Source organism: Drosophila teissieri, chromosome 3L (assembly GCF_016746235.2).
Source record: "Drosophila teissieri strain GT53w chromosome 3L, Prin_Dtei_1.1, whole genome shotgun sequence".
Lineage (NCBI taxonomy): Eukaryota > Metazoa > Arthropoda > Insecta > Diptera > Drosophilidae > Drosophila > Drosophila teissieri.
Window position 1 is genome coordinate 21032831 of NC_053031.1, and position 11717 is coordinate 21044547.

Consider the following 11717-nt stretch of genomic DNA (forward strand, 5'->3'; position numbering starts at 1 on the left):
GAGAGCCTGCCAAGCCATGTGACTATTTGGAGCAATTGCAGGGGGCAGCATAGTCCGGGGAGAACACTGTCCAAAACCACGGCAACAATGTGGGCCGAGTGTGTCGATTAGCCAAATTGAAAATGACAAGCTGGAGGCGAACAAGAAGCTCCAGAAACTGGGCCAGGGAGCAGCTTATTATGCCGAAGATGATGCAGTGGTGGTCTGGGACGCAATGGTGGTCTTTGGAAAGGAATCCACCAGGAAGTGGGTCAACTGTTTACCGAGGGACTGCCAATAATGGCGCAAAGGGGAGAGTGTGAAAAAATAGGACAAAAAAACAAACAAAAATGTTGATATGTACATTGTATATGAATGTATTGGTAGATCTCAATTTTCAGCGGACCACTCGGCGTATAAGTAATTTTTTTCTAAGCGGCTTACAGTGCATGGTCCACTCTGTAGTATTTTCAGGACGAACGACTGGGGTTCAATGCTAAATCCGATATGCGATTTATTTTGGTTAACTGCACATCCAATAAACTACAGAAAATCGGAACATGTATGGGGTTAATCGGGGGAAAAGCGGTGGAGCGCAGGAGAGGAGCAGAGGAGGAGATGACGTTGTGTAAATATTGACTTTTGAAAATCGAAATCGTCAAAATGTTCATAAAAGTCGAATGGAAACCGTTCAGCGCAGCAAATATTTGGCTCTGTGAGCAGACATGACTCCACATCCTGTCCCCCAAGCTCGTTTCACGATTCGGGGTTCGGTGTTCGGTGTTCGGGATTCAGGATTCAGGATTTTTCGACTGCGTCCTGCGGATGTGCATGACCATGGCAACTTTGACCAGCAGCCGGCAGTCGCTCGCTTTCTCATTCTGACTTCAGCTTGCTGAAAATCACAGCGTATAAATAATGAAAACCGATTTAATTTTTAACAGCTGCAGTTTGTGTGTTGTGGAATAGAGAGTGTGGATGGTCATCGCGTGCTGGACCCGACTTCTTTTCCCCTTGCTGTCGCATGCTGACCATCTCGCCATCCCTCAGTCCAAAACCCGGCTGAATCCCAAATATGTATAGAAACTAACCATAGTGGAACGACTTAAATGCTCAAATTTCACACTTCATTTGGGCACGACTTGCAACCATGGCTGGGATTTAAAAGGATTTGTCGGGGGTTTCGCTGATGAAATTCGTGCCATCAATTATTGACATGCACAGTTGGTTGCGGTTTGTGGTCGAAATATCAAAGGTATGGGGTTACATTGATTTTTTGGGTTACCGAACTTGAAAGTGTAACACTATATAACTCAATCATTATTAGGGAAAATATTCAAGTTCAAGCTGAGATTAATTAGTACCACAATATTTTCGGCTTTCTTCATCGTAAGTTTACACATCAGGTATTTCAATACGTATTTGAACTATTTTGTCGTTTATTATTAAAGTATTATCAGAAAAAGAGAATAGTTTATAATCCTCCTTCGACGATTATCTGATACCAAACTTTCCTTTTTCTTTTCAATCAAGTCAACTTATTAAAAAATACTCAGTATATGAAAACTAATTACCGTTTTATCTTGAATTTTAATTGAAGAGATATGAATAAACAAAATAATAAAACATGAATTTTCGTAATTACGACCACACACCTGTTTCTTAATTTAAGTTGAAAGCAACTGCTCTACAGAAATATGTACACTGGATAAAAATATGACTTAATACCTTATTTCAGGGCCGCCTTAATTGGTAACGAAACTTGGTCGGTAAGAGGTAAGTGATTCGTTTTCAAGTTTAAAGCTAAGGACAACTTAGTGCAGTTTTCTTAGCTGCTCGATGGAATATAGCTGACAGCAAAGTTGACATTCATTATGGAGGACAAAAAGGAAAAGAAGGAGACAAAAGCGGAAGCTGCTTGGCTCGCCATTTTCTTCTTCCATTTCCGCCATTTCGTCGCCGGGACAATGGCAACAGGCGCTGAATTAGCAGCGGATCGTAGGTAGTGTGAGGAGTAGAGAGAGTCCTGTCCGATCCTAGAACTCCTCTGGAGCGTCCTGCCTCCGCTGTTGCCCCTTGGCTCATCAGAAAATGTTTGAAATGAGTTTTTATTAGTTTTTGTTGCTGCCATTTTTTGCTGTCACTTGTTGTTTCCATCTTTCGCTCCGTTCTTCCCCCTGCATGTGAATGGGTGTTTTTTTGTGTGTGCGTGTTAATTAAATTTCAAATGCACAAAAGAACTAACGACACGTTGAGAGGAGCTTTTCGGAGGGAAGGGGGGATGAATGGCGGTCGAATAATGCCAAACCCATTCTCGCTTTAATTGCATCCATGTGTGTAAATGAAAATGTTTGCTATGTGCTTTTCCTCATATTTTCCATCTTGTCCCTCTGTTTTGGTATTTTTGCATTTAAGCAACACGAGTTGCAACAACAAGGGATGTGTGGCAAGTTCAGCGGCAAAGATTTAGTCGGACCAACGCCAAGTTTCTGACCATAAACTTTATTCCGGGGCGTCCTAGTAAAATGTTTTCCTCTTTGCAGCCTCTATTTCCTTCTTTATGTATGGATGTTGTTTTGTTATGGTTTTAATTAAGTTTTAACTGGCTCTAGACCAAAAATGCACCAAACCACCCCATATCTGAGCTCCAAGCTCTAGGAGTTGGTATAATTTACCCTCAACACGTGGAGAAACATTTGCTTGTTGATAAAAAATCTAGTGACTGGTTTTTCTCAAAATAAACGGTGATGGTTACAGCTTACTCAATTTACTTTAAATTGATAATATTTCTCTATAAAGGTCTGTTTTGGTTTAAAAATGTTCTCATAAATTTTCGACATAAAATATATTTTACTGGGTTTTATAGCTTTCAAGGGGTATATTGATATTATTTGAATGTTTTCATCGCCGTAATGGAACATTCGCCACCATTAAGAATATTTATATTCTTGATTGCTTTTAACAGCCGAGTCAATATAGCGTATATACGCACACTAGTCTCTCAGCTTCAAATCTATGTGTATGCAACTTTCTTAAAGGCTTCTTTTTTTAATGGTTGTATATACATCGGAACGAACCATCTTGGAAAACTATATTAAATAGCTGCTTTGGGAATAATCGAAAAATTATTGACAAAAAAAGGAATAATAAAAATAACTTAAAGTATAGCTGCCGCGGGAACCATTAATTTAAAATAAAAGTAAAGGCATCACAGCTTTATTGTTTTGGATCGTGTTCCAGTAGGGTATACATTAGTGGAGCTTAAATACGTAATCACTGCGAGTGTCTAAAAGATTCGTCTTTACAATGCTACTTTCCTTTCTTGTTCCCTTTAATAACTATAAATTTTAGTGTATAAGCCTGTACACAATGGAGCCCGAAATCCTGCAGGCAGCTTTCAACTTTCGGTTTCGCTTGGCCTGGCGGAATCTATTCCAGGCTTGAGAAGAGAAGACGAATATTCGAGGCTGCTGCTGCTGACATGCGCCGGGGAAATTGATTAATGCGACTTGTAAATGGCGCCAGATGGGAAACGGAATGGGAGCGGTTAGTAGTTCCCCAGTTCCCCTGCCCGATGTAAACGGTCTGCAAATGTTGACTCGAAACTGCAGCAATTTGTGGCAGAAGTTGTTGCGCCAAAAGTGTCACATGCAATTGGGCCCCAAGTCAAGCGGATGTTGAAAGGACTCTCGGTTATGGGAACACCTATTAGCCAACGACCTGCGTCCTTGGGGTGCGTTTAGTTAATAGCCTACACCATAATTAACAGTCGCCAAGTAAACAATTTTAATGTTCGCTTCCGAATGAAAAATGATTTTTGGCCTCTGTGGCCTGTTTCACGTGGCAAGGCATCATAAATTTACGGCCCGCTCTACGGGTTCGAAAATTTCATTATGCGAAAGTGAGTTCCGTTAATGTGTTTTCAGCGGAGGCGATGAAGAAAATGCGGAAAACTCAAGAGAAGCCCCGGCAGACATGCAAAATTATGCACAAGACAAACAGTAAACATCACCGACGAGAAAAGCGGGAGCGACGAAGAAATAACAAGGTATTTTATTAAAGAGCCAAAACTAAATGTGTTGATATGCCAGTTTTTTGGGTGGTGTTTCTAAAACATTACTTCACTTACCTAAATTTCTGTATGCGTCATTGACAAAAAAATGTACCAAACCTATGGTTCTGGTTCCCATATGAATTAATAACAGGACAAAGTCCGCCCGTGGAACTTATTTTATTTATATTATTTTGATATTGTTATCTCAACGTTTGTGAATAATGTTTTGAGGCACTGGCACAAAACCGATCTCTGATTTAATTTGTGGGAGAGGTAGATGAGCTTCATGCTTACATTGAAATCTGGTAAATAAAATTAGGATAATAGTTGGTGAAAGTAGTTTGTCTTAGCACAAGGAGGATAAACGTTATTATACCCTCGGTCAAGTGACCCATTGCCATTAATAATGCCCCCGAAAGATATGGGAAGTAGATCCTTGATGCATGAAACGACCATCAAACTTGTTAAAGGTAAATAATACCTTTGGTATCTGCGTTTGATATTGCATGCAATTTAAACTAATACAACATGCACTAGTTACTGGTTACAAATGTCTGCTCGAGTCAAGCTATAAACTTTTACTCGAATAGCCGCCAGGATGAACAGGAGCCACTTAACCAGTTAGAACAATGTACCAGTAAAATAAGAGTGCATAGATTTTGTATTTTCTGAATACACTAAAATAACGCCAAATAACGGGTAGTTAAAGTAACTCCTTGGGACTAACTTTTATTTAAGAAATATTAATATGTCTATTGTAATCTACATTTATCAAGTGCGTTTTCACTATATAGCATATATGTATATATACGGCGGGAATAAAATTGCCCCTTTTCCTACAGCTTCATTTAATTTATGCCAATAAATTGCTTCAGCGAAAACAACATCCATTTCCGGAGGAGGCTGTCAGCTTACAACTTAATGCCAACACCCTGGACTTGCATATAAATGCTGGGTAAAAATAAGTTTGCTGACTTCGAATTGGCTGCCTACGCAGCAGGTCCTGTAACGCGAAATTTGCAATTTCTGCATTAAGTCAACAGGGCGAATGAGTGTTTTCCATGGGGAGGGAGTGCCAGAGGGAAAGCTGAGTGGAAAACCCGGGAGAAACGCTGCTGGTGTGACATTTGTTTGGTTTTAATTTCGGTTCAAAGGTTGCCATGGCAGCCAGACTCCCGCTTTTGCAATTCCCCAAACCAAACCCTACGGCCGATGAAGTGTTTTGGGTGGACCATAACACTATGCTGTCGTCGCAAATGGTGAATGCAAAATTGAAATATTGCATGAATTGCAGGAATGCACTAAGCCATGAAGTAACCACCAGCCTCCCACTTCCAGCTTTCCAGCTCCAAGTGCAAAATGGGCATGTCCAACACACGACGTCGTGCAACTATTTAATAAACATCAGCAGGGAATGGAGGCTCCATCCCTCCGCCATCTGGGAGCCCGCACCTTCTCCACTCATTTTGGCTGCGGTCGGAGGAGCTTTTGATGTCTCGCTCGGTTGCATTTAATAAGCTGCCGGAACGCCAAAGGGGAGGAGGGCGTGGCCGGGTCCTTTGACTCCAAGTCAATGAGGAAGCCCTATGGAATTCCACGATCACGGTATCTGGCTTGCAGATATACACTATCATTGGCAACAGTCGGGAGTCAGCGTTGAGCTTATGTGGTTCTTAGGGTTTGGAATTCAAAGTGCTCTTCAAAATTAAATACTAATGCAGAAGTAGCTTTCCGGTATCCCAAATGTCTGAAGTAAAGTTTCAAGGTAAGCTTTATAATTTCTTTCCAGCAAATTTAATTCTCCATATATTCAACCTCGTTAATGTTGAAATCTTGTTTTTTCACGCAACACACTTCACGTTTGGGGCAAAGACCTACTAGTCTGTTTATGAAGCATTCTTTCTGATTCACACAATAAGCGAGAAGCGAAGATCTCGTAATATTTGCATTGGTTTCCTCACAAACTAAAAGTAATAAATACTTTTTAATTTTCAGGGATGAATTAATATAACGAACTTACGAAGTGGCTTGTATATATGGCCCTGTACAAATCCGGTGCTAGTTGTCGCTAGTAAGCAAATGAATACGACCTGTCTAATCATTGTGAGGGAACAAAGTGAAGACAGGATATATTTTCGAAATTATATATTTTAAATACCGAAGCGGAGAAAATGTAATAGGCTCCGTTCTGGTTGAATGTGCCCATTTATGCATGGCATTTTCCAGACCTTCATAAATTATATGCCCTTCGATTTGTTGTGCAATTTATTGGATTCCTGCACAGTTTACTCTCTGAGTGCGAATGGAATACAAAGAAAATGCTGTTTGCGAGTGCTGGTAAACAAAGAAAACCCACTGCCAACAGCTAAGCCCGGCCCTTCTGGATCTTCCAACTGCTCTGGATGGATGCCAGCTGCTTGTTCGGATGGGTGGGAATCCACAATAAACCAGGTCCAAACCAGGAACGGAACTACGAGGAAGTGACGAAGGCAACGGCGACGGAGCATCTGGAGCGGCAGCAAAAACCCAAAACTATTTGCACTCAACGGCGGCAACAAATGTTGCTGCGGTGTTGCCTTGTGCTACTTACGGCTGCCACTTGATGGCGATGTGACTGTCGAAGCCGATGTCGGTGTTTTTGCCCCAAAATACAGCATCCTCGCCAGGACTCCAAGCCAAAGTATTCCTCGCCGAGCTGAGCAAATATGGAGGCGCCTGGTGATGTGTTTACAAGTTTGTGAATTGTTGTCATTGTCGTCATCTGGTTGGGCTTCAACTCGCTCTGCGGCCCCCAATCTTGGCCAGCACTCGGGTGCTCAGTCCTCGCCCGCTTTTCATTACCAATGGCTGGGAATCCCCTGCCCCCCCTTTCCTGTCACCAATTGCAAACATCAATCAAGCTGCATTATGCAAATATTCGCTTGAAAGTTGCAACAAAAGCACATCGAGCTAGGGAGAAGTGAAAGACGACAAATGGGAAATCGGAAATGGGTTGGGTTTCGGTTCGGGTTTTGTGTAGGGTTAGTGTTTTTCGGGCGCTTGAGATTGGATAGCAGCCTGTCAGACGTCAAAAAGCAGTTGCTATCCGTTTTACCGCCCCCCATATACCATCATCCATCCCTGCTGTCAGTTGCATTACTGAGACAACAAGACGAGGGTTCATCAGTTACACTTGGAGAAAATACTGCATATAGCCTTTTAAAATGTATAGCTTAGTTTGATAGAAATCGAAGTATTTTCTTGAAGAAATACTTTTATCTGGTTTTAATTTTTTTATACTGGCACTTACAATTCCAGGTTAATAATTTGGTGTAGTGTGGAAAGGAGTTTGAAAGAACCCCCAAAAAAAAACACGCATATCAATTGTACATTATTAAACTAAATAAAATATAAAGAATTCAGTTTATTTCACTAACATTTTTGAAGTGAAAAAATATTAACATTTTCCAAGTATAGAAAAAATTAAAGAAAATTGGAAAAAGTACAGGAAATAGAAAAAATAGAAGTCAGCTGCCAATAGTTTGACTCGACGGTATTCATTTCCACCGATTCTTTGGCTCGCCGTTCGCCTGAATTAAACGATAACGAGTTTTGGCTTCCATCGCTTCATTTTGAAACTAAGAGCAAGGGAAGGGTTGCCGGCTGCCAACTCCAGAAAAGCTAAGAGCCAAGAGCAAGGAACCGGAGCACTGGAGAACCACAGAGCCAGGAGCCAGGAACCGTCTTGGTTTATGCGTTAACTTTCGCGACTTTTGGGGTAGTCAAAAGGAGAATCGGAAAAAATATATGTATGAAATGCATTGCAAAGAACAACAGGTCGAAACTAAAACGTCTACAGCAATTTATGCCAACATTTTAATGACCAACTTCTACCCACATATCTCTTTACATACATACATGCATTGTATTGGAGTACCATGCTAAATGCATCCATATTTTTCCGAATTCCATTTCTTTTGCTTTTTGCAAAAGTTCCAACGGAAGTGGAGTTCAAAATTATTTTGCTGCTGACAATAAACAAAGGTAAAATCTTCCAGGATTTTGCAAAGCGGCGTGGGGGGCGTTGGGGGCGTGGGAGGCGTGTCTCTCGTCTGCAGTTTGTTTAGCTGGCAACACTTTGGCGGAAACTTTGCATAAAGTTTGCGTTTGGCCTTATTTTTCGTCCCCCTTTTCCCCTTTTCGTTTTGGAAAAATCATGAGGCAAAGTTTTTAAATTACTTTTACGATTTCCGAACAAAATGCAAGACACACAAGAGGGCAAAAATTGCCGTGTGCCGTTAATTGCAAGCAATTTGCAATGCATTAAAAGTTAAGGCCAAGTCTGGAATCGGGAAATTCTCGGCTTAAACGCAGCGAACTCCGAAAATTGCAATTTAATAGTAGTTTCGCTATTGAAAGTTCTCTACTGACGGAACACAGTTTGAAATTAACATGCAATTTTGATGCTGCTGCAACTTCAATTCGTTCCGCCCCCGGCCCACGCCCACCTTTGCATAATCCTTCAGCTGTTAAGTAGTTCTGCTGAGGGAAATAAACAATTTAATTAGGCAGCACTGTTCTGGCCATGTGTGTCTGCGAGTGAAATCAAATATGCGTAAACATTAGCTACAAGATTGCGGCAGATTGCCCCTGCCTCCGAAACCCAAAAACACACGCCTAATATCTACACACATATCTAAACACGACGCAGGCATGCGTAATTAAATTTACATGAATTTGATATTGAGCACACAGCTCACACACACGCCGAACACAAACACACGCATGGGTGAATTGCGCGCGCGGCCTGCAATTAACATTGCCTACTTGCCGGCGCAGAAAGCAGGAGGCTTGGATTTCTGTTGCCTGCCTTCGAGCGCTTGGCTTGCAATAGAAGTCTAGCTTCCGAAGGCGTAGCTCTTTTACAGTTCTGGCCAGGATATAAGCACTGACAAGTTTGATTTCATTTGATTTGTATGCTATTAAGGTTATATTATGTCAAAAGTATTCTCCTGATTTCTTGCGAAGGAAATCGAAGCAATGAAATATGGAATGTCATACCTCGTTGGTCTCGCAATTAATTCCCAATCAATTAGTCATAATTTTAAATCTCTACACAGTTGAGGAACAAATTGGGAGACACACAAGTCGATACAGTGACAGACTACTGAGTCATAGCAGCCGTCTAGCAAGACGTCTTATCCCCGCTCGACCTCTGAGACGACTCAAAAGACAAGGCTTTGCCAAGACATTCGGACAGCAGTAAAAACTGCTTTGTATATATGCTCCTACTTCACTAATTTGTATATAGTGTTTGGTTACCCCTAGAATATTTCTCCCCTGGGATGTTAAGATACAATATTATGATGTACGGATTCTTCACTTAATAAATAAACAAAAAAAAAAAATAATAATTTTAAAGTGTTCTGAAAAGTAATGGATATCGTAAGTTTAGGATATGGTGTAATTGGCAAAGCTGGGAAACCGAAAAAGGTATTTATTTTGAAGAACTTCCAGTCATATCTTTTGGCATTATGTTAGGCCAATATTTGTGCCCTCGGATGTGCTGCACATGTAGAAAAGTATGAAAGTGAGACAACGCACTGACACAAATGAACTGTGGCAAAAGTTCATTGCGAGGGAAAAGTTTTGGCATTTGTGATTCTCCGTCCCTCCCTCCTAATTGGCTGTGACCCCGCCCCCCTTGTCGGGCCCAATGAATCTCTAATTTGGCGCATTTTGGAGTTCATAATAATTAAAATTACGCGCTGTCTGCAATGTTGCTTGTACCCGCCGTTGTTGTCCTTGTTATATGTATTATTTATGGCTTGCGAAACTTCGTCCTTGCGACTTCTGCCTTTGACTTGATGCCAACTTTTTGGTTTTCGTTCGTGACATTCATCAACTTTTTGCGTAAATGTCACCAAATCAGACGAGCGGAGGAAAAGAGTAATAAATGGAGATATAAGTCAGTGCTTTTGTCACTTTTCGAATCGCATATCTGATTATGAAAAGCGATTAATTTCTGTGAAACATTTGCACTTTTCTGGGTATGCTGATTGAAAAAGCGTATATGCTGGCGAACGAGCTGTTGGCAAAGCTGTTGGAAATTCTGTTCGACAAGCACACGACAACAAAGCGACATTTTGTTATTATTTTTGTTATTATTCCAGCTCTTGGCAATGTCAACAGTTTTGCGCTTTTATCTGTATGCACAGCAGCCGGGCTCCCACTCATCCGCCCGCTCTGCCTACAGATTCAGTGTGTGTTTAACATAAAGCGATTAATTGCTTTTCATTAAACTCAGCTCGTATTCCCCATCTCGTTTGCCACTCCGCCTTTTGCCAGCTGTGCTTATTTAACTTTTAATTTGAAGCCGCGCTCTGTGGCATTTGGAAAATGTGTTTACCTTGGGAAAACGGCGTGTGCCTGAAACTTAAGAACGGTCTTAAAAAAGGCTTGAATGTACTCTTTATAATGTGGGACGATTTTTCACCTATTTCACACTATGTGATTCATTTTTATGAAAGCGAAACAATTTGAAATGAATATCTTACAAATACAACTTTTAATAAAAAATTGCCAATCTAAAGGATTTTACGTTTTTAGAATCAACACAGGAATTTTTGGCGATGCAGTTGAATAAGCATAAACATAATTAAAAAGAGACAATATGAATATATAATTGATCACAATGTGGAAATGTTAAACAGTGAATTAGTTGTTAGTTGAAAAATTGTATCTTACACAAAACAGAAAAAAATAGTTTTATCTAAACCAAAAATGTAAATGCAAATGTTGCCTTTGACAAATCACTTCAGCTGACATCAATAACTCAACTAAATGTGCACCAATTTGTAGAAACCCCTCGTAATGGTCCGTTAAGCAGTCTGCACTGTGAAAAATGTCATCTACAGCCAGACAGGTGGGCAAACAGTCAGTCAACTGGCAAATATTTCGCCCAGACAACGCCTAGTCAGTGCAGGTCAAAGGTGGCTGGAGGTCAAGGCCGGGGCTACACAGGCGAATTTGAGCAATCCTCGGCTAGACGATAGGACAACAAAAACAGCTGGCGAAGTAATTGGCGTGGGCCTAACTGCAGGGCACTCAACCAGGCGAATATCCCTGGCCAATACCATCACTAATACCAAAATAAGCGATATATCATCTTATTTCAGCTGTCTGCTGACCAATCGTCTTCTTTTATGGCCCCGGGAAAAAGCCATCAAAAGCAATAGAAACTTTACAACTTGCAGACATCTTTTGGGTCAGAGACAAGAATTTTGAACTCGACTTGACTTCATTGATGGCCAAGCCAGTGTAACATGTTCGTGTATGTAAGCGTGTGTTTGCATACGATGTGGAACATTGGCCCTAAGTCCTCTTTTGGACATTGGCCATCCGATTAAGTTTGCACACCAGCAACAACAGAAGTGCATTGAAATCGGGCAAACTCTCGGCCTGAAGTTTCCGAAAAGCATTTCCTTGTCACCAACGAACTTTTCGACCCATTGTGCGCATTCTGCCCGCATTCGGCCAAACAAGGACCCTGCAGGACCTGCCTTGGCCCCCCGAATAAGCCATGGCTAACAGAATGCTGTTATTAACCACGTGCTTTCCTGCAAGTTGGCGATTCTGCGCAGTGAAGTACACGGTCCTCACTGTCTGCACTCTCTGTGCTCCGAGCTGTTCCCAGTATTTGGCC

The 11717-nt window shown here is 41.3% G+C and overlaps 2 protein-coding genes across 2 annotated transcripts; one reads left to right on the forward strand and one right to left on the reverse strand.

The window, feature by feature from the left end:
* Positions 1-5804: 5804 nt before the first annotated feature.
* LOC122617648 lies at positions 5805-6171 on the reverse strand. Its single transcript, XM_043793575.1, has 2 exons — positions 6054-6171; positions 5805-5997 (listed from the first exon to the last, which is right to left on the reverse strand). Exons 1-2 carry the CDS (start codon positions 6133-6135, stop codon positions 5828-5830), a joined length of 252 nt encoding a protein of 83 aa, XP_043649510.1. The 5' UTR covers positions 6136-6171; the 3' UTR covers positions 5805-5827.
* A 143-nt stretch (positions 6172-6314) lies between these two features.
* Positions 6315-6769, forward strand: LOC122617574. The gene is given in 1 exon segment (XM_043793486.1): positions 6315-6769. A coding segment is annotated over 1 exon segment (297 nt). The 5' UTR covers positions 6315-6435; the 3' UTR covers positions 6733-6769.
* The last annotated feature ends 4948 nt before the right edge of the window (positions 6770-11717 follow it).